The following is a 22,997-nucleotide window of genomic DNA, read 5'->3' on the forward strand; positions in this document are numbered from 1 at the left end:
TTACTTAATTGCAGCTTCAGGGTTTGATTCATTCGTTGTACCTTCCCAGAGCTCTGGGGTCAGTATGCCATATGTAACTTCCGGGTGATCTTTAACCCCTTTGCCACCAGCTGCATCACCTCAGCCACAAGTGCTGGCCTATTATCTGATCCCATAGTGATAGTTTCACAAATGAAGGAATGATTTCGTTTGAAGAAGAAGTCGGGCCAGTTCATGTACCTTTTCTGTGTGAGTAGGGAATACATCCACCCAGCCTAAGAAAGTGCACATGAAGACCAACAGATATATATGGCCTCAGTCCTGGGGAAGCTCTGTGAAGTTCATCATCATATTTTCAAACAAGGCTCCCCTGACACTCTGCACCCCAGGGGAAGCCTTGGTTCCCTAAGTTGGGTTATTCTGGGTGCACGTTTCACATTGCTCACATACTGCTCAGGTTATGCTGGAGAGTCAAAGGATGTAGACATGTCAGCTCAACGTAGCCTTGAGAGCTGTCCGGCCAATATGGCTTTCCTGATCAAACTCCTTGACAAAAGCTGGAACCAGGGCCTCAGGAATTGCTACTCAGCTGTCTTCAAATTTCCACCATCCAGCTGGGAGGTAGCTTCCATTTTCAGTCTTAAACGAGGTACTCTCATGGTGTGAGTAATTAGGGTCCCATTCTGCCAGAGGACTAGGGAACAGTGCAGCAGTTAAAACCATTGATTCCACTGTTCCTTTGGAGGCCAAAACCTTTGCCTCTAGGTCTGCCTTATGGTTTCCCCATGCGGCTGTGGTGTCTCCCCTTTGATGTCCCTGACAATGCATGACTGCCAGTCTTTTAGGGGCCCACACAGCATCTAAGAGTTCAAGGATTTCCTTACCATACTTTATGTCTTTTCCTTCTGAGTTTATTAGACCCTTCTCTTTATATAAAGCCTGTGTATGTGGAGAGTGGTGAAGACATAGAGTCTGCGTATATAGTAACATGTATCCCTGCCGCCAGTTGGAGGGTTCGTGTTAGCGCAATGAGCTCTGCATTCTTGTGCCGAAGACCCCTTTGGCAGGGGTTTGGCCTCAATGATAGAATTCAGTGTCACTACAGAGTACCCTGCATTCTCCCTCTTTCACAAAACTGCTACCTTTAGTTAAATACTCAGTGTCAGGGTCCTTGAGGGGATGATCCCTCAAGTCTGGTTGGGTGGAGAACACCTAATCCATGACTTCGATGCAGTCACCATCTGGTTGACCTGGACCCACAGGCAGTAGGGTTGCAGAGTTTAGGGTCTACGCTACTTTTAGGTGAATGTGCGGGTTCTCACATAGCATTCTCTGATACCTGATAATCTGGGCATTGGTTAGCCAGAATTATCCCTTGTACTCCATTAATGTCAATTCCTGAATATGACACTTTGACTGCTAATTCTTGTCCCATAGTTAACTTGTCAGCCTCAGACACTAAGAGGGCCATGGCTGCAAGTGCCTATAGGTAGAGTGGCCAGCCTTGGACAACAGAGTCAAGCTGCTTGGAGAGATATGCCACCGAGTGATCCCTCTATCCCAACATCTGGGTTAGGACTCCCACTGCAATGCCAGTACTTTCATGAACATATGAGAAGAAGGGCTTAGACATGTCTGGGAGCCCCAGACCAGGTGAGTTGGCAAGGGCCTGTTTGACTCTTCAAAGTCTCTTTGCTGTATTTGCTCCCATAATAGAGGTTCCTGCTCTCCCCCACTTTGTGGCCTCATAAAGGGGTTTTGCCAAGTCTCCTCCATGAGACTGTAGAGGTGCCTTTCTTTCCCATGGGAATCATGAGAGTTATAATCTTCACTTCCCGCTGTCATAGGGTCAGAGCAGCTTGTCCATAGGAGTTGAAAGTTATCTGGGCCTGAACCTTTCCCACCAGGCCCCAGCCCATTAAAGCCATGGGGCAGTCAGGGAGGTACAGGAATTCATTAATGACTTCACGCCCGCCTAAATTGCATCTTAAAGACAGCAGGAAGGGATGGCGTATCCAACTGCCTGTGGCCCCCACAGTGGTGACTTGTCTCTGTGAGGGGGGCCCACGGGTTGGGTCACCCTTATGTGTTCCACCCCAGTATCTACCATGAAGTCGATGGGTCACCCCTCCACATTCATTCAGACATAGGCTCTTGGGGGCCTAACAAAGTAGAGTCCAGTCAGTCCTAGTCTTCCTCATAGTCCTCTGTGGTGGCTAGCCCCACAGAATCACTTTCTGGGGCCCCATTAGGCCATGATGCTAGTTGATATCTGCTCTGAACCACATGGCCTGTTTCTTTTTCTTGGGCCCCTGCTGAGAATTACCCAGCTGCAGGGGCACTCATTTTTCCAGTGGCCCTCCTGATGACAGTGCACACACTGGTTCCATCCTAACTTTGATCCTGGGTAAGATAATCCTCCCCACTGGCCCCCTTTGGGCCCCGGCCTCATCCCTGTGGGGCACCTATCTGGGAGCATTCCAACCACTCCACCAAGGCAGCAGCTAACAAGTCTGCCCTTTTCTGCATCTTCCATCATTCTTCCCTCGGTGACGTCTGACCACTGTTGACAAATTCCTTAGTTGCTACTACCAGCAACTGACTGACATTCATGCCGGTGAAACCCTCTAGCTTTTACAGCTTCTGCTGGATGTTCCCTTGGGCCTGACCTACAAAAGCTGCATTGACCATCAGCTGGTTAACAGGTGCCTCTGGATCAAAAGTTGTGGAGAGACGAAATGCCTCACATAGCCTCTCATAGAACCAGCTCAGGCTCTCCTTGGGTCCCTGGAGCACTTCTGATGTTTTACTCACGTTTATGGCCTTTTTCTCCCCTTCCTTCATGTCATTTAGAAGGGCTTCTTGATACTGTTCAGTCTTTGCGAGCCCTCCATCTAAACTTGGGTCATTTGGGTCCTATTTGGGTTCCTCCCCAGGAAAGTGAGCCTGAGCATAAGGCTGGGTGCCTAGTGTCCCATCCAGGACATTCTTACCTGACCATTTTAGGGCTGCCTGCATTATTCGGTGATGTTCCTCTGTGTCGAAGTAGATCAGGAGGCGTTGGTGGCAGTCCATCCAGGTAGGTCTATGGTTTTGAATTATGGACTGCATTAGTTCAATTATGGACTGCATTAGTTCAATCTTAGCCTGGGGCTTCTCCGTACAGGAGGGAGTATGGTGCTTCCAATTTAGGAGGTCCGTAGTGGTAAAGGGTTGGTAGACAAAAACATGCTGGCCTTCTTGGATCTGGCCTTCCTGATAATAACAGACAGGTCCCCTAGATTCCTTCAGTGGCATCTGTAGGGCTCCCTGGTGTTGCTGCGGGGCCGGGCCGGGGGGGTCTATCTCTGCTGTCCTGATCTTCTAGTTGCCTTCCTGTAGGGGTTAGGACCGATGGTCCAGGCAAGCCAGTCACATCTAGAGAGGTGGTAGAAATGGTAAAGCCTTGGGTCTAGGGCCAGAATCCAGTAGGGTTTCAGCAGCCGGGGAAGCTGGAGGCACAGGTGGCAGTGAGGGATACAGTGGGGCATATGGTGGTGGGATCCTCTCAGACTCTACTGACAGTACGGGTTTTTCAGTTTTTGGCTGGCATTTGGAGGAAGCTGTGTCATTAGCTGTCATAAGTTTAGAAGTTCTCTTCAATACAGACTTTTAGCCAAGGTGGCTGAGTAGGACCAGGTCTTGCCAACAGTCAATATAAGGAAATTGGTCAAGGTGATCTGGATCCCCCACAACAACCCTGAATACTCGGCCAGCTAGTTCCTTATCAAGTGAGCCCTTAGAGGGCCAGCCCATCCTGAACAATGGCCAATCAATTTCACAGCCTGTCCGGAGCTTTCCAGGGGTTCATTTCACACCCTAATCTCCTGAATATCCCTTTTTGAAATTCCTCAACATACACTCTAGGGGAGTTGGTTTACTCTGCTTTCTACCCATTTCCTCCCCCTAAAGGACAACTTTAATGTACAAGAGAGGAAAAAGGGGGAAGGGTCTAATTTGGAGAGGACGCATGCTCACTTTGTCCGTTTCCAGCTGCTCTCCTCTTGGAGATATTTCAGTCTCCTCTTAGCATTGTCAGATTTCATATCAAGCCCTGACCTGGATAGACTCCCGAGGAAATCTGATGCCGCCCTAAGCCATATGAGGTCACCATGTAACCACGGATCAAGACTCACCGCTCGCTTCAGCCCATTGAACAGCCCATTCCGCTGTCTCATTCACACACAGTCACACAGTGACTCTACCCTGCCGCCCAGTGCCCAGCGCCTTAGAGTGGCAGTTTCATTCCTTGTGGAACCACTTGGGCAACTCTGGGAGGTGGTCAGGCTCCCCTTCAGCCTCTCAGGAATAGGTCTACCAAAACAAACCCTGGTTCTTACCAGCCTGGTAGACAGCGCTCCCTGAGCTGGTTTCTGGGCCTCACCAGGTTCTGTTGTGCATCTGGGGTCCTCGCCCCAGCACACTGGGAGGAGCTAGTTCTCCTACAGATCAAGTGGTCCACTGGTCACTTCTCCTAGCACTCCGAGGTTCCCACCCCTGTGAAAAAGGAGGTAGAAATGCACCATCTCCGAATCCCAGACCCAAGCCCCCAAGAAATGTAGCAGGAAAAAACACACAGAGAGTTGGGACACCAAGCAGGGCTTTTCTTTCCAGGATGCAGCTTTATTCATGCCAGCACAGGCTCAGTGGGCTAAGACCCCAAAAGGCTGAGCCCTGAGAACAGCAGGGTGGGGTGTGGGTGGGTTGCCTTTTGTACAGTTCTTGCTCCTTTGTCTCCTGTATATGGTAACATACAGTCTAAATGGGCAGTCTGCATTACAGAATTGTGAGGAATGTCATGTATGCACACATAGCCAGGTTACTTTCCCTTGTCTTGAGGTTTTCACCACATTCTTTAGGGAGGGGCTCCCTAAAGCAGATGCTAGTTTGATGAAAGCCATGAACTAAGTCTGTAAGCCAGGCTCCAACAGCAGGCTTATAGAGCCAGTCCCTGTGTTCTGCCCTGTTGTAATACCTATATGTGACAAACAACACAAAAGACACAGACAAGACAATGACCATCTCTAGAAAGAAATGGATCAGTAAAACCAAGAGCATTCTACCAATTTTTTACTAAGAGTCACTAAGCTTAAGGAACCAATTCCACAGTACTTTTTCCTCCTAATCTAAATTTAGAGAAAGGGAAAATATATTCTAACCACTCTTGCTCCATTGGACTCTGCAGATAGATTCCTGGAAGCTACCATGGTAAGAAACCTTAAATTTTTATAGGCTATACATAAGGTGTCCCAAGATCTGAAAGCTGCAGAATCTTTGGAGCAAATATCAAGTAGAATTTTATCTTGCCACTATGCCTACTGTAGGGAATGAAGAAATCATTTTTCTTGTGCCCATCAGGGTCCTTCTTGACTAAGAAGTAAATTGACATGGACATTAACAGGAGAAAAAACCAAAGTTTTATTACATGCAAACAGAAGTCCTATAATTGAAGAAATGACCAAGGTAGGCAGGTTGTATACTTTTTAGACAAACAAACAATAAATCTGTGATAGATTGACACAACAAAGAAAACTTAACTTTGGGAGCTTCAGTTAATAAGGAATGCTAAATAGAATTGGGCTGGGGTAGTAAATTAGTAAAAAGTAACATGGGTTGTTAATATAGCCTTCTCTGCTCTAAATTTGTATCTCTGGAGATAAGGATATCTTTACTCCCTGGTACAAGAAGGGTGCCTTTCACATGAGAGATTTATATCTTGTTTTCTGGAGACAAAGGAGGGAGGGTTTAGAGTGTTCTTTTTGCATTGGTTCTTTCTTAAGTAACTTTTATTGAAAATAATTGATACACCAAAGTGGCACATTTTGGGTGACCTCCCCTGACCTTTACACTCTATAAAGATTTAATAGTAATTATGGTGGTGCCTGAGGATGTTTATGAAAGAAAATTAGGGGTAAATATACAAAGATCACCCTTCAATTCTTTAATGTTTTGTAGGGCTGTCATTTATGAATCTAAGTCCTTTGCAAATCAGTTGCAGAAAGCATTCCCCCTCCCCTCACCGTATGCTGTACTTTCAGCCCTCAGTGGTGTAGAATTTATGAGTCTGCCTGCTACCAAGGTAGCATACCTCTTTATTCTGTAAAGAAAATACTTTAAAAATTTTGCCCAATTTTCAGATGCTGTCACTAGAGAAATAAAGCACCTTTAAAAATGTCTTGTGCTTTTTACAAATCTAATATAAATGTATCCCAATTGTACTAGTATAGAAGAGCTTTGCTGAGCACATCTTTGTTTCCAAGTTCAGCAAGGATTTATTTTGGAATGCCACCAGTGGTATTACATTATATTTTAAATGCATTTCTTCATTAAAGTAAGGAAATTGAAGATAATGTGCATAGAACCATCACATTCTCACGTTTCCCTTTGTTCAAACCTGGTAGGACCAAAAATGTTAGCCTTCAGGCCTTACTCAAGAATTATTTCTCATTAGTGTTCTTACTGACCTCTACTCTTTGGGGAAGATGGTATTTTTGTCATTTTATTGGGGCAGTAGAAGAATGCTTTTCAAGCCAACAGACAGGAAAGAAAGGTTAGAGTATTAAAAGAAAAAAATAGGCAATGTACATACTATGCCTTTCCATACATATTAAGTCTTTCTGATATTAAACTTGAATAAAAGCAAAAAGTTGTGGATTAGGGAATCTAAAGTACGAAGTGGCCTGTCATAGACTCTGGGTCTGGAGTTCTGTCTTGTCCAGCAAGAAAGTGGGAGACAGGATTAAAAACGCGAGAGAAGCTAATGTCTGGGAGAAGACAAGAGCCCCGAGTAAGGGTCCTTGCTCCATTTTTATTAGGATCAGAAGCTTACAAACATGGTGATGGGCTTGCAGAAAGAGACAATCAAATTGTGAACATTAACTCATGGGCATAAGGGAAAGGGGGTTTTGAATATATGTGGTGTTAGGAGTTTGGGTCAATACAAAACAAGATTCTGGTGCCAGGTGAAGGGTTGTTTACGGGAAACATGAGGCAACACTTCTGCTTCCCTAAACTGGCCTAGGGGACAAGAAGGAGCATGCTACCTCAGGGTCAACAAGGTACCTTTCTTTTGCTAATTAGCTCCCCCTGGGCAATTTTGCCCTGCAGAGGTCTATAGTCCTATTTATCTGTTTACCTAATTTGGTCCTTCCTTCCTACGAAAGCAGCTTTCTGCTATTGTACTAAATTGGGGGCATTTCTGCCCTGAATACCTAATCTTGTTTACCTCATCTTGGGTGTTTTCATCCTGAGATTTCCCTATTCTTATACCTTTGTCCTACACTGGGACCTTTGCCTGGCTTTGCCTATACTGGGGGCCTTTGCCCCATTTACCTAATTTTATTTACCTACTCTTGTTTACCCAAACTTGGGTGTGTACATCCTATGGCTTTGTAATTCTTTATGCCTTGTTAACCCATCGGTGAAAACTCAGGGAGTTCCTAAGTTTATTCCCCACAGCGGCCAGAAGCAGGATTAATCTATTTTGATGTAGGAAAAAAATCATTCCTTTTTGAATAAAATAGAAAAATTGGGACACTAAGATCCTAGCCACAATTTCTTCCCAGTTTGGTTCAGAAAAAAATTAAAGTTGCAGAGTATAGCATGCAAATATAAACTTTTACATGAAGCCTATACCTTTTGGTAGACTGCAAAAAATACTTAGGTTTATTTTCTGGCATATATTCAGTATCAATCTTTACTTAATATTTTATTGCTCGGGAACATTTTCTGATTCCTTCCTCTTTATGAAATAATGGTGACAACCTGTGCTTTTGGTCCCAGGTAATTTAACTATTTTACAAAGACCAGTGGCAATAATTGAAGCCAAGATATTGTTACTTTATATTTCCAAAAAGACTTCTTCAACTGTATAATGAAGGTAAGATAAGAACATTAACAAGAGCTGGTTTCTAATATTGAAGATTTCATAATAGTTCCAATATCACCTATCTTTGGAACAACGGCCAATTTCTCTTTTACAGAAATGTGTATTTGTGTGTGTGTGTGTGTGTGTGTGTGTGTGTGTGTGTGTATGTGTGTGTGTGTGTCTGTGTGTGTATGGGTGAGATGTAGGACAATAATCACAGAGTTTTGTTTGACTTTTCTTCTTTCTTATTTTAACCTATGGTGGGCAGGAAACATTCTCCCAGGCAGGACTGATAGGGAATATATGTACTGGTTCAGTTGTACAGACTATTTACTATGGGTGTCCCTTCAGTCCTGATTGGACAGTGTCTTTCCTGACTGGTCAGTGTTCATGCTTAGATCATAAATAATTTGAAGATAACTCCTGTATCTCAGAGTTAACCAAGACATTGTATACTGAGTCTGGTTTAACTGGTCTTTTCCCTGCATACAAACCAGAGTAAATGTGGCCAGTGCTGTTGGGAACCAAGTGTTGCAGGTTAGATGGGATTTTGGATCCCACATCTGTAAAATAGAGATTATAATAATTGCTTCCTCATAAAGTTGTAACCTTTAGTTAATTCACATCAAGTTTTGGAACAGTGCTTAAAACAATATGTGCTATTACCACAGCTGTAATTATTATTGCTATGAGAGTTAGTACTCCACAGAAATTTTGGGCTGGTCACATCTGAGAGGGCAGATGCAGGGATCATGCCTCAGTTCTGAGGTTCATAGCCATGAGCAAGAATACCTTTGAAAGTCCCTGAGTTCAGTGATATTGGAGAATATACTTTGTATTTGTATCCTCCTCCTGTCTGGACTTCTCCTTTCCCTATCCATTATATTTATCTCACTGGAGTAGCAGGCTTGATCATTTATAAAAGATTACCACCTGCACAGTTTCTCCTTCTCAGTGTAGCCTTAGAATACGTTTCCTTGGCTGAATTGCCCTATACAGTAGCTCTGAAATCCTTAGGCAGGTAGCCTTCTCAGTAGCTTACTCTACCTTTAGGACTGCAAGTGTAGCTTAGAAGACATTAATGTGAAAAGAGGCAATAATACCTAAACTAAGGATTGTTTAGATCAAATATAGTGTACATTTTAAATGCTAGCCCAATGCTCAGAGCACTGGATATAGGTGCTCAGTTAACATTACTGCCTTTCCCCTTTTTATTTCTTTAGTTTATTTATTGTGTACTTCTGCCCATATTTTGGCCTTTTTCTCTCATCTGGACAATTGTAATTGCTTCCTCCCTTGTGTTCTGTGTTCTGATTCCTCTCATCTTGTCCTCAGCACTTACTGTATTCTTCTCATGAATTGTTTTTAGATTACAAAATTCTCTACAAAATAAATTCTTTAAAGAAAAAAGAGCTAGAGGGTCTATTTTGACAATACAACAGCCTACAAATTCCAAAATTTCCATTATAAAACATCTAAAAATGATAAGGTATTTTAACATACCTTTTAAAAGAATGGATGACTATAACAATGAAAGGGAAATCCTATGAGGCCAGGAAAAAAAATATGAGTACAAATCTAGAACAGGAAGCTAACCCTAGGGGTGCTATACCTTCAGAGTATCTCTGGATCTGGGTATCCAAGGAGAATTGGAGATAAAATTACATAGCTTTTAGCATAGAAAAATAAAAAGAATGTAAGAGAGAACAGGTAAAAAAAAAAAACCTGTGGAATGCAATTAAAAGAGTGTCAGAGGTTAAAATAGTGGAGAAAATGGAGGAGACACAATATTCAAAGATCTAATGACTACAAGAATTTGGAAATGACACACAGCCCAAAGAACATCAAGCTGGATCAGTTTAAAGAAACCTCTTCTTAGACATAACAACTAGAGTCAAGATAGACATTGAAACAATAGTGAGAGCAAAAGGTAGTGAAATTATATCTTCATAAGGAAATTGAATTGTCAACCCAGAATTTTTAATGAAATAAAGACATTTTTATGTAAACAAAAGTAGAAAATGATTTCCCATCAAAACAACCCTCACAAAAGGAACTTCTAATTATAAATTTAGAGAATTAATTGAACATGACCTCCAAAAGAAATCTGAGGTACAGAAAGTGTTAATGAATAAGTGTAAACATGAGAGTAGATATAGACAATGAGAGTTTATAGACACATACAAAAATAATGATGTCTTTTTTGGTAGTGTTAAGAAAACAAACAAAAGTAATAGGTTGGAGGCAGATGATGAGAACAAAATATTCTAAAATCTTTGTATTTTCAAAAAGAAGGTAAGTGTCTTTGAACTTTGAGTATACATATTAAAAACAGCTATGAAAGCATAGTCTAGTGCATAAAATCATGTCTTTTGATAGAGTTCTGTAAACACCTTTTTACAGTAGACACCTAGGTATTTTTAAAACCTACTTACCAACTCCCTATCACCCTTATAATTTAAAGCCTTTCAGTAGATGACATTGGGTTTCCAAATAGAACTCTCATTCATTACTCCCATCATGTTTATTTTTTTATATGTTTTTTGTTTTGTTTTGTTTTTAATTTCAGAGAGTGCATGCAAGCAGGGGAGAGGGGCAGAGGGAAAGAGAGAGAGAGAGAGAGAGAGAGAGAGAGAATCTTAAGCAGACTTTACACTCAGTGCAGAGCCTGACACAGGGCTCGATCCCATGACCCTGGGATCATAATCTGAGTGGAAATCCCATATAAGGGAAACCCCATAAGGTAATCAGCAGGTTTTTCAGGAGACACTTTGTAGGCCAGAAGGCAGTGACATGATACATTTGAAGTGCTGAAAGAGAAAAATCTGTATCCAAGAATACTCTATCCAGCAAGGCTATCATTTAGAGTAGAATGACAGTGTCTCAGACAAACAAAAAATAAAGGATTTCATGACAACTAAACAAACCCTACAAGAAATATTAAAAGGCACCCTTTGAGTGGAAAGGAAAGACCATAAGTGAGAGTATGAAAAGTAGGAAACACAAAAGGAGTAAAAATAAGTAAATCTGTAAAAACCAGTCAAGGGAGTCACAAGATAAAAGGATGTAAAATATGACACTATATACCTAAATTGTGGGGGTGAGAGGAGTAAAGAATGGTTTCCAACTTAAGTGACCATCAACATAACAGAGACTGCTGTATGTGGAAGATGTTATACAAACTAATGGCAGTCACAAATTAAAAACCACTAATAGATATGCAAAGAATGAGGAAGAAATCCAAGTACAGTAAAACCTTGGTTTGTGAGCATAATTTGTTCCAAATTGTGATCCAAAGCATTTGTGAGTCAAAACGAATTTCCCCAAAAGAAATAGTGGAAACTCAGATGATGCTTTCCACAACCCAAAAATATTCATATAAAAATGATTATAATACCGTAATATAATACAAAATAATAAAATAAAAACTATAAACAAAAAAATTAACCTACACTTAACTTTGAAAACCTTCATGGCTGGTGCAAGGGAGACGAGAGAGAAGGGTTATTTTATAGGACAACTTTCACTATCACTAACAGAATCACAGGTGTGGAATCTTTTTCATTTTGTGCAGTTTTAAGAGGGAGCCTATCCAATGCCACTTGCTTTTGCCTTCTTTTGAGGATTTCCCACAAATGTGACATTGCATTGATGATCACCCACAATCCCGCAGTGAGAGAGAGAAGAACCATTGGCTCAGGTGTGATCATGTGACATTAGGCATCACATACTACTTGTATTGCAAGATATTGCTCATTTATCAAGTTAAAATTTATCAGAAATGCTTGCTTATCCTGCAGAACACTCACAGAAACAAGTTATTCACAATCCAAGGTTTTACTGTATATCACTAAAGAAAGCCAGCAAACCATGAAAAAGAGCAAGAGAAGAAAGGATAGGAGAAAAACTACAAGAATAAGCCCAAAACAAGTAACAAAATGGCAATAAGTACACATCTATCACTAATTACTTTGCATATAAATATACAAATGCTCCAATCATAAGTCATAGGATACAAAACTACAATGTAATATTACCTCATGCCTGTCAGATGGCTAAAATCAACAACACTAGAAAAAGCAGGTGTTGGTGAGAATGTGGGAAAAAAGGAACCCTCCTTCACTATTGGTAAGAATGCAAGCAGGTACGTACACTGTGAAAATTTTCCTCAAAAAATTAAAAATTTAAATTAAAATAGAACTACCCTATAATTTAGTAATCACAGTACTGGGTATTTACTCAAAAAATTTAACAACACTAATTCAAAAGGATATATGCACCCCTATGTTTATTGTGGCATTATTTACAGTAGCCAAATTACAGAAGCAGCCCAAGTGTCCTTCAATAGATGAATGGATAAACAAGTATATATAATATTGCTCAGCCATAAAAAAGAATGAAACCTTGTCATCTGCAACAACATGGATGGATCTAGAGAACATAATGCTAAGTGAAATAAGTCAGTCAGAGAAAGACAAATACCATATGAATACCATTACTCATATGTGAAATTTAAGAAAACCAAGAGAGAAAAAGAGACAGAGACAAAGGAAGAAACAGACTCTTAAGTGTAGAGAACTAAACTGATGGTTACCAGAGACGATTTGGATGGGGGGAATGGGTAGGTGATGGGGATTAAAGATGTTAAACAACAACAAAAAGTAAGAGGAAAAAAAAGCAGTTTTCTCTAAGTTCCTTTCCAGCATTAGCTAGTTCTTTGCCTTAACTTAGGTAAATTATCCATGATTTTAAATGAAACATCCAAATTTTTGAAGAGTTGGTGGATCGGTTAGAAGTTACCCAGTTAAAGTTTTGGGTGAGATAGGTTTAAGACAGGGCTAGAAACCAGCTGGTCTGCTTTCTAGTCTGGTGGGTTCAGCACACCACGCTGCCTTTGGTCCTGCTCTGCAGTATGCAGTAGTTCCTGTGGTCACTTCTGTGTTTCTGTGTGCACTGTTGTCACATCAGCTGTATCAGAACAGTACAGTCAATATTCAGTATATATATATGTATATATATATATATGATATATACACATATAAATTATATATATACTGTATTATATAACATTTATATATAATATACATAATATCTATATATTATATATAGATATGTATAAATGATCTGTGATTCTCTTTATAAAGGAGATAATGGTGTACTGTTTTTGTTCACTTATTTTTGAGTACATACTTTTAAACCTTGCATAGTGGAAACAGATGGGATGGTTTGTTTTTGGTTGTTGTTTTTTGTTTTGTTTTGTTTTGCTTTTTGTTTTTTGGTTTTTTTTAATTTCCCCCAGAAACCTGCAGAGCAGATGTTTTGAGTCCTTTTTTGCCAGGTGGATATATCAGTATAGTGTTGGCAGGGGCACCTGTGTTCTGTAGGTGGATATTAACACAGTTGCCAACCCTAAGGATTCTTGAGTCTTCAGTCAAAGGAGATTTAAAGGATTTGCTTAAGAATAATGCACTTCCTAATTTAATCAAGCATCCAAGTTAAAGACAGCCTAAAGGCAGCCAGATAGTTGATAAAGGAGTAAGAATGAGTGACCGTACCTACCTATTTGGATAGACATGTTTAGAAAAATGTCATTCAGGTAATAAAATTTTCCAGTTATATATTTTAATTTTATTAAGATTACGAATGAATAGTAAACTGTATTTGCTAATCTGTGTTTTTGTTTTAGGACTTTCTGTAAAAGTATACATTGATTCAATGGAGAAATTGTAGGGATGCCTGGGTGGCTCAGTTGGTTAAGGCTCTGACTTCTGCTCAGGTAGTGATCTCACAGTTCATGAGTTCAAGCCCCATATTGGGCTCTGTGTGCTGACAGCTCAGAGCCTGGGGCCTGTTTCAGATTCTGTGTCTCCCTCTCTCTGCATCTCCCACTGTCTCTCTGTCTTTCAAAAATAAGTAAACATTTTAAAAAATAGATGAATTCTACTTTATACTCCAGGAAAATATAAACAAAAGGAATGTAAGGACTTCTTTTTTTTTTTTTTTAAGTTTTCAGGGTTTTTTTTATTTTTATTTTTTTTAACGTTTATTCATTTTTGAGACAGAGAGAGACAGAGCACGAATGGGGGAAGGGTCAGAGAGAGGGAGACACAGAATCTGAAACAGGCTACAGGCTCTGAGCTGTCAGCACAGAGCCCGACGCGGGGCTCGAACTCACGGACCGCGAGATCATAACCTGAGCCGAAGTCAGACGCCCACCTGACTGAGCCACCCAGGCGCCCCTGTAAGGACTTCTTAAAGAACATTAATTTGGAGATTTTTTATGAGGGTGCCTAATGACTGCCATACACTGTGCCAGGTACTATGAATTATAAAAATGAAGGATACTTGCTCTCAGGTCATTCATAGTCTCTTGAAAGAGACACTTAAAACAAAAATATTATGTTACAGTGTGGCAAGATCTGCAACTGAGGTAATGCAGGTTGCCAAAGTTATAATCCAGTTGGTAGGTATGTGGGAGAAATACCAAGAGGAGTCCTTTTATATTCTGAGACTTTAATGATTTCTAGAAACTTTGACAGAGCTATAAATGATCCAGTACATGAGCTTTTAAGCTTTCTCTGGGATTAATATGCACTTGCAAAATGCCTCTTTGCTTTCCCAGTCTTTAAGTCATGTCTATTAGAGTGCAGACTATAGAGCCATGCTACCTGGGTTCAGATTCCTGCTTCTCCTCTTCCTAGTTGTATGACCATGAGCAGATTACTTCTCTGTGCTTCAGTTTTATAAAAAGACAAGAGTCATAGTACCTATCTCACATTATTATTGTGAGGATTAAATGAAATGATACATGGAAGACATTTTTGGAAGATTGACTATTACACAGTTACATTTCAAGAATATTTTAGTTCTTATTATTAATTTTGGAAGCTAATAAACCAAGATCATTGAAATACACCATGTTGATCATTTCACTTCTTCCTAAAGTGCTGTTTTCTGTCAAATAACATTTTCCATTTTTTTCCCTTTCTAGCTCCAAGAGGGAAGCGAGGATGGAAAACATTTTATGCTGTACTAAAAGGAACAGTCCTTTACTTGCAAAAGGTAAACATAAATTAAAAAATGAAGGCCGCAAAATTTTATGAAATGATTTAACAAAGTACCTCCAAAATATTCATTTCATACAAAGAGGCTACATCAAACACCCAAAAGATTATTTAATTGATATCTAAATTCTTTTTTTAGATTTTTTTTGTTTCTGGTTAAAAAATTATTTTAAAAATTATATATATGTGTAATTATGTATCTTACATGAAGTAATTTATGCATAAGGTATTTTATGGTATATATGTTCTATATGTATTTTATAATATATTAAATATATGTAAAAATATTTTGTGTTCCATTTGTGTTCAATTATAAATTGTGAATATGGGTTGATAAATCAAGACTGTATGTGGTCTATTCGGGTACAGACCTGTGATAGCACTTGTTCCAATGGTTTTTATACTTATTTATACTATAGTTATATCCTCATATATATCCTTCATTATTGCTATGTAACAGTATATCTTCATTTAGTTATTTATCTCATTTAGATCTCACTTAAATCTAGAAACAATTTTCATTCATATCCCGAAGTATTGGTACTTAACAGTGCAAATATAATCCAAGTTATCTGTGTAAGTTTTTAACCAAACCATTTCCTGTCAGGATCCTTTCTTCTAATCCCAGAATCTGGAAATCTGTTTGGGATCAATTTTATATGTTCTGACCTTTGAAGGGTAATCTCTGGAGTTTTCACCTCCCTAGCTCTCCATGTGTAAATATGGGAAATTTGTGTGTTAACTGGAATGAGGTCCATCACTTCCCAGGACCCAACAGGATTCTAGCTCCAACTGTGAAGGGAAGCTTGGAATTTGGGCTATTAAGAGGCAAGGCAGTAACAATACTGTCCTCATGGTGACTGACAGGAAAAGTTTTATTTATTTTTATTTTTTTTAATGTTTTTTCACTCTTGAGAGAGACAGAGTGTAAGCAGAAGAAAAGCAGAAAGATACGAGGAGATGCAGAATCCAGGCTCCTAGCTATCAGCACAAAGCCTGACACAGGGCTTGAACTCATAAAACACAAGATCAGGACCTGAGCTGAAGTCGTATGCTTAACCAACTGATCCACCCAGGCACCCCAAAAGTTTTATTTTTTTAATTGTGGTAAAAACATAACATTAGGTCTACCCTTAATTAATTTCTTTTATAGAGGCACAATAGATAGTATTATCAACACAATGATGAACAGTAGATCTCTAGAAATTTTACATCTTGCATGATAATACCTGGTGAATAGCAATTCTCCCACAAACCCTCCCCACTCCCCAACTATTGGCAACAACCATTCTACTTTCTGTTTCTTTCTGTAACTTGGGCTATTTCATATAAGTGGAGATAAATAGTATCTGTCCTTCTCTGACTGGCTGATTTCACTTAATGTGATCGAGGTTCATCCATGTTGTAACCCCTGACAGAATTTCCTTCTTTTTTATGGCTAAATAATATTTTGTTTTCTACTTAATTTTCTTTATTCATTCATCCATACACATTTATGTTGTTTCTGCCTCTTGGTCATTGTAAATAATGCTGCAGTAAACATGGAAATGCAGATCTCTCTTTGATATCTGGATTTCAATTCCCAGTGATAAGGATAATGCATAAGTGGGATCACTGGATCATATGGTAGTTCTACTGTTTATTTTCTGAAAAAACTCTATACCATTTTCCATAGTGGCTGAATTATTTTAAATTACCACCTATAGTGCACAGGAGTTCCAATTTCTCCACATGGATGTCAACATTATTTATTCTCTGTTTTTTGTTTTGTTTTATTTTGTTTTTAATAATACCGTTGTAACAGGTGTAAGATGATATATCATTGTGGTTTTGATTTACATTTTCTTGATTAGTGATGTTGAGCATCATTCTGTATACCAGTGTTGTCTTTGGACAAATATTTATTCAATCATTTGCCCAATTTTTTTAAGCCCAATGTGGGGCTTGAACTCAACACCCTGAAATCAAGACCTGAGCTGAGATCAAGATTCAGATGTTTAAACATTTTTTTTCCTTTGTATTTCTTTGAATAATTTCAAATTGCTAAATTACTTATCCTTTCTTCTCCTTGCTCAAGTCTGTTGTTTAACCCTTCTAGTGAGGTTTTTAGTTCAGTTATTCTATTATTTAGCTCCTAAATTTCTGTTTAGTTCCGTTTCATGTTTTCTCTTTGTTGATATTCTCATTTTGTGCATGTATCATTTTCTTGAGCACATCAAGCATCTTTATGAGGGCTAATTTGAATTTTTTATCAGGTAATTATATACCTCTCATTATTTAGGTTTGATTTCTGGAGGTTTATTTTGATTTTTTGGTCAAGCCATATCTATTTGTTTCTTGATCTGATAACTTTATATTGGGATCTGCACATCTAAAGTCACCTCTCAGTCTTTACAGACTTGCTTTCTTGTAAGGAGAGTCTTACAGACTCCTTACCAATCTGCTTGGCTATGATTCTGGGGGGCCTCTGAAACTTTTTTGGGGGGATACAGCTTCTCTGTGCCTCTGTATACAGTTTCTCAGGTAGATAGTCTTGCATTCTTCTTTGCAAAGGCTTGTAATTTTTGCTCTCTGGTGTCTATTTATAGCACTGCAAGTGCTGGTTCTACAGAAGCAAGCCACTCAACTCTCTTCTAATGAGTGGCAGCTAGGCATCCAGAGCATGCCAGTCCCTATCAGTGCCCGAAGTCAGGCAAGATAGATACCAGTTCCCTTGGGCAGCCCTCTGTATCTCCCTCCTGAGAGAGAAGGCTTAGATTGTGCACCTTTCTCCCAATTTTACTAAGCCATGCTGGCTGCAGCAAGCTAACCACCACTTTCCTTTAGTTTCAGCAGCCTTCAGGTATCCAATCTATGCTGATTCACTCATAATTCTGAGTGAGGCAAATCAGAAACCATTCCTTCAGCAGCCTTCCAGAAAGCCAGAACATTAGAGGTATTCTCCACTTTTCACTTTATCCTGACAGAGAAGTCAAGAGCCAGGGTATTTTTTTTTTACATATTTAAATTTTTTTATGTTTATTTATTTATTTTTGAGAGAGGGACAGAATGAGCAGGGGAAGGGCAGAGAGAAAGGGAGAGGGAGAATCCCAAGCAGGCTCTGTGCAGAGCCCGACGTAGACTCGAACTCACAAAACCTTGAGATCATGACCTGAGCCGAAACCAAGAGTTGGACGCTTAACCCACTGAGCCACCCAGGCACCCCGTGGGGTCAGGGTATTTTCTTGCAGTGCTGACCTATGGTAGTTTCAGGGAAGGACTGGTGCAGGTAAAATGAAATTGTTCTTCTTTCCCATTTTAATGTGGTTCTTCTTGGCTTTTTGCTGTCCTAGAGTACCGCAACCTCTTAACTGCATTCTAACATTTTTACAAAGGCATTTTGATGCATGTATCATGGTTAAATTGTGTTTTTGTGGGGGAACAAGAACTGAGACTTTTTATTTTGCCATCTTGCTGATATCTGCTTTTTTTTAAATCTGATTTTGGGCTACGATATGGTTTTGGTATCTTTTCTTTTTACTTCAGTTATTATCATAGCATTCCTAAGTGAAATTTTTTTTAGAAGTGTATTTTCAGCCGATTTTTATTTATGAATAATGGTGTGTGTGTGTGTGTGTATCTGTGTGTGTCTGTGTGTTTGTACACATATGTGTGCCTATCTGTTTGTACACATATGTGCACATATCTGTTTATTTTCTGAAGATAGATTCCTAGTAGTGTCATGGGTCACAGGGTCAGGATAGGAACTGCTTAAAATTATTGAGGCATAATTCTAAATTACTTCTGAAGAGGCTGAACCAACATTCATTCCCAACAGGTGTTCATTTCAATACTGTTTCATCATAACCTCTCCTCCCCACATTAATTGTTGATATTTGGATATTTGAAGAGAAAGTTCTCATTCATTTTGAACTTTCTGTTTTTAAGGTACAAACACATGCCCTTATATATTTTATACTCTTCCATAGCTGCCTTTCCATGTGTGTATTTCTCTGGGAAAGAATCCTTCCCCTTGATATAACATCTACAATACCAAATCAGATAGCATCCCTTGTATGATGGTACCCACACGTGTACCACTGAGATAATAAAATGGCTTTGGAATGGAGATATCACTACTGGGTAGAAATATATTTGATTTATTTTTTTTTAATATTTCAAACAAATAAAATGCTCTATATTATTAAATTGAATGAATTATTTAATTTAAAAACCACCCTTCCTTAGGAGTCTACCCAGATGACTATTTGAAAGGACTTGGAGTGCACTATATTATATCCTATACCAACATTTTGTATATTACCAGAGCAGCTTTGTAAGGAACACTTTTATAATTCTCTTGTGTTCTATTATTTATTTGAGCTTTTTTTCAGATGTCTTCATTCGGAAGGACCATATCTGACACAAACTCTTTTGCTTTCTTCCTTTTGTAATAGATTATGTAAGGAATATTAGAGCATGGCATGCTTCATCTTAGCACGGAGTTCTCTTTGTGGGCAAATTACCTTTGCAGAAAGAGTTGTGTGTGAAACACAAAGATTACAAAGAATTTGCAGCATCTTCTAAAATTTACACATTACTTTGAGGGACAAAACAAGAGAAATGAAGACTGTTGTTACTAGATTATCTATGCTCTTACATGGTCAGATATCTTGTATTGTCTTTATTTCCCTATGGAGCCAGTACAGCTTGTAATTTATAAGTCAACTGCTTTGGCCTTTGCCAAAGCAGCGTGTGTGTTCATGCTGAGCCCGCATCAGTCCTTTCAGCTAGCTTTGTCTTCGCAAGAAACAACCCTTTGAAATTAAATTTTACATAGCACAGCTGTTGCCTGGGCAGAAATCCTATTCTTTGGCTTACTTTTTCATTTTCTCTAAAATCTCTGTAAAAGGCATGGCTGTCTTTGGTAAGTCCATTTCATTGAATACAGAGCCACAGGATTTCCACCCACTCCACCTCAGAGTGAACTTGGGAAGAGAGAGAAATACTCTTGCATTCAACATTTGATAGAGTCGATGCAAAGAGAGATGCCATTTCCAAGTTACCAGCTTTTCCTGTCTTGTTGCCCCTTCCTCAGATTGCATTGAGTTGGACTCATCCAGATATTGAAGAAAATGGGCTAAATATTGACAAGGGAATAACTTTATGAACTTTGAATCTTTAGCATCAGTTTGTATTATATCTCCAAAATTAGATTGCCAACCATACTTTTTTTTTCATTCCTTTTCACCCCATATAAATTTCTCAGTATCAAAGATTCCTGTCCAAAGACTTCCAGTAACTCTTCCATACTGAGCCCCTTCCATTTTTCTCAGGTGGGCAGATGCTCCATCACTGCTCCCCACCACATCATGACTTCCAATATCTTGGCTCCTAAAGAGGTAGAGGGGAGAGATAGTATTGCCTAAGACAGAAGGACACAGGCCTCTACTCCCTTGATTAAATGAGTCAAGTAAGTCTTCTAAAGAAATCATAATGGCTGGCAACTCACACCTTTAAAGCCCAATTTTCCTTTATTATAAACATATACACACCACACACATACACAAAAACCTCTCTCCCAATCTAAATAATCTATTTAGGGGCTCATTTCATTATCAAATGCTCATCCTTTATGTTTAAGCCTTTCATCAAGACTTCCAAACTATGAAATAGCATAATGATTTTTACCTATACAGAAAGTTCAGTTAGTATTTCTTCATTAATAGTGAAGAATAGTAGGGGCTCCTGGGTGGCTCAGTCGGTTGAGTGTCCAACTTCGATTCAGGTCATGATCTCGCGGTTCACAGGTTTGGGCCCCACATCAGCTCTGTGCTGGCAGCTGGGAGCCTGGAGCCTGCTTCAGATTCTGTGTGTCTCTCTTTCTCTGCCCCTCCCCCACTGGCACTCTGCCCTCTGTCTCTTTCTCCAAAATAAATAAACATTAAAAAAAAAATTTTTTTTAAAGAGTGAAGAATAGTAAGAAAAACCAATAAATAAATAAATAAATAAATAAGTCATTAGAGGCATTGCTTAAATTATACCAGGAAAGAGCTCTGAATCCTCTCAGTCTCTATTCACTCAGCCTCCTTCCCTGCTTCCATCCTGGCCAAAGAGGCATATCCCAAAGGTTTTCAGAGATTCCTATAAGAAATTGAAGTTTATAACCCTACCTGTTTGTTTATAACCCTCTCTCTTGCATGACTATTCCTGTATTTAAAAAATACACGTATATCCTTACAGAACACTGCTTTTTATTTAATATATAAGAGGATAGTCATTTCTAGATCTGAGCATCACACATCACAGAGGTAGGAAATGGGTTGGCAAACTTACTAAGCCAGCTTACTTCAGTGATCATTCAGCCAGAAATGACTGGTTTGTTAATATAATTTTTAGTATACTTTTATATCTGAGCTTTACAACCTCATAGGAAGATATTGTTCCCATTTAAAAAAATTTTTTTCATGTTTATTTATTTTTGAGAGAGAGAGTGAGCACGTGAGTGGGGGAGGGGCAGAGAGAGAGAGAGAGAATATCCCAAGCAGGTTCCATGCTGACAGCATCGAACCCAGTGTGGGGCTTGATCTCACAAACTGATCATGACCTGAGCCAAAATCAAGAGTCGGACTCTGAACCGACTGAACCACCCAGGCACCTACCCACCCCCCCATTTTTTAAATTAAGAAGCTGAGACTCAGAGGTGGCTTAACTTCGTTAGAATCATGAAGGTGGTAGTAGCTACACTAGTATTCTTTCCATTAAATATTTTTGGATAAACACTAAAGCCCTATTGTGTGACTTTTTAAATTACTAGACATTTAAACCAAGCAGTTTTGTAGAGGTTTTCCCTAACTTGTACATACTCAACCAGATTCAGCTTACTTTTGGCTAATACATAGCAAGTGTGCAATAGCTTATATTCTTTCCCTTTAACCTCCTTCTTTGGTAAGGACTAATAATGATTACCTTCTCTTATTGTGCTCTCCTGACTACAGCTGCTGTTTTATTGAAATATGAGACTATCATCATCTTCCATAATTAGATTAACTAATGTCTTGAGATTTTCTAACATGGACCCATTTTCAATTATTCTTCCTTATTGTTTTCGTAAAACATGAAAATCATGAAAATGTCAACATTCCAACCACTTCACAATTCCCAGATGGTGGCGCTTGGGCTCATTCCGTTAAGTGACTGACTTCGGCTCAGGTCATGATCTTGCAGTTCATGAGTTTGAGCCCCACATAGGGCTCTGTGCTGGCAGCTCAGATCCTGGAGCCTGCTTCAGATTCTCTCTCTCTCTTTCTCTCTTTCTCTCTCTCTCTCATACTCTTTCTCTCTCTCTCTCTCTCTCTCTGTCAAAAATAAATAAAACATTAAAAAAAATTTTTTTAAATAAAAGTGACCCAAGCATCCTTTATCAGCTGAATTTTGGCTAAGAAAGTAGCATTCTGATAGAGGGCCATAATAGGAAGAAAATCAATAATAAATACATCTATTAGGTTAGAACTATGCCAATATTTCAAAATGCTATACACTGGAGATATGATTGTGAGCAAGATATAGTCCCTAAAGAAACTTACACTCTGTCTGAAGAGATCAAAACAAAACAAACAAAAAAATCCACCAAACTATCTGAATGCAATTTGCTATATGCTATAGAAAGTATTGTATGGAAACACTTAAAAGAGCCTCAGGAAGAGAAAAGAAGCTTGTGGAAAAATTCATGAACTAAGTGACAGGGAAAAACGTGTGCAGATGCTCAGATGTGAGACACCACAACACATTTGAGGAGCTACAGGTTCAGTGGAGTATAAAGGGGTATCCAAGGCAGATTAGGAAGAGCCTTGAAGATTATGTTTCAAAGTTCAGATTTTATCGTAGGGCAGTGTGACACCATCAAAAGGTGTGAATGGGATGTGACAGGATCAGATGTGTATTTTAGAAAGATCAGTCTCACTGTAGGATGGAGAGTGGACTGGAGTCACATTCAATCAGAGACATAAAGACCAGATTAGCTTGAACTATAATAGGAATAACAGAAAGGGAGAGACATGCTCTAACTA

At 39.2% G+C, this 22,997-nt stretch overlaps 1 protein-coding gene across 1 annotated transcript in view; it reads left to right on the plus strand.

Annotated features, from left to right (window-relative positions):
• PSD3 (pleckstrin and Sec7 domain containing 3) overlaps positions 1–22,997 on the plus strand; it is a 553,196-nt gene that overhangs the window by 427,236 nt on the left and 102,963 nt on the right. Inside the window, exon 14 of the mRNA XM_047092318.1 lies at positions 14,877–14,947. Within this exon, the coding sequence (XP_046948274.1) occupies positions 14,877–14,947 (71 nt within the window). The remainder of the gene's footprint in view (positions 1–14,876; positions 14,948–22,997) is intronic.

This window comes from Lynx rufus, unplaced genomic scaffold (assembly GCF_022079265.1).
Source record: "Lynx rufus isolate CCGP_SWC_20201006 ecotype Redwood Valley unplaced genomic scaffold, mLynRuf1.p SCAF_3, whole genome shotgun sequence".
NCBI classification, from domain to species: Eukaryota; Metazoa; Chordata; class Mammalia; order Carnivora; family Felidae; genus Lynx; species Lynx rufus.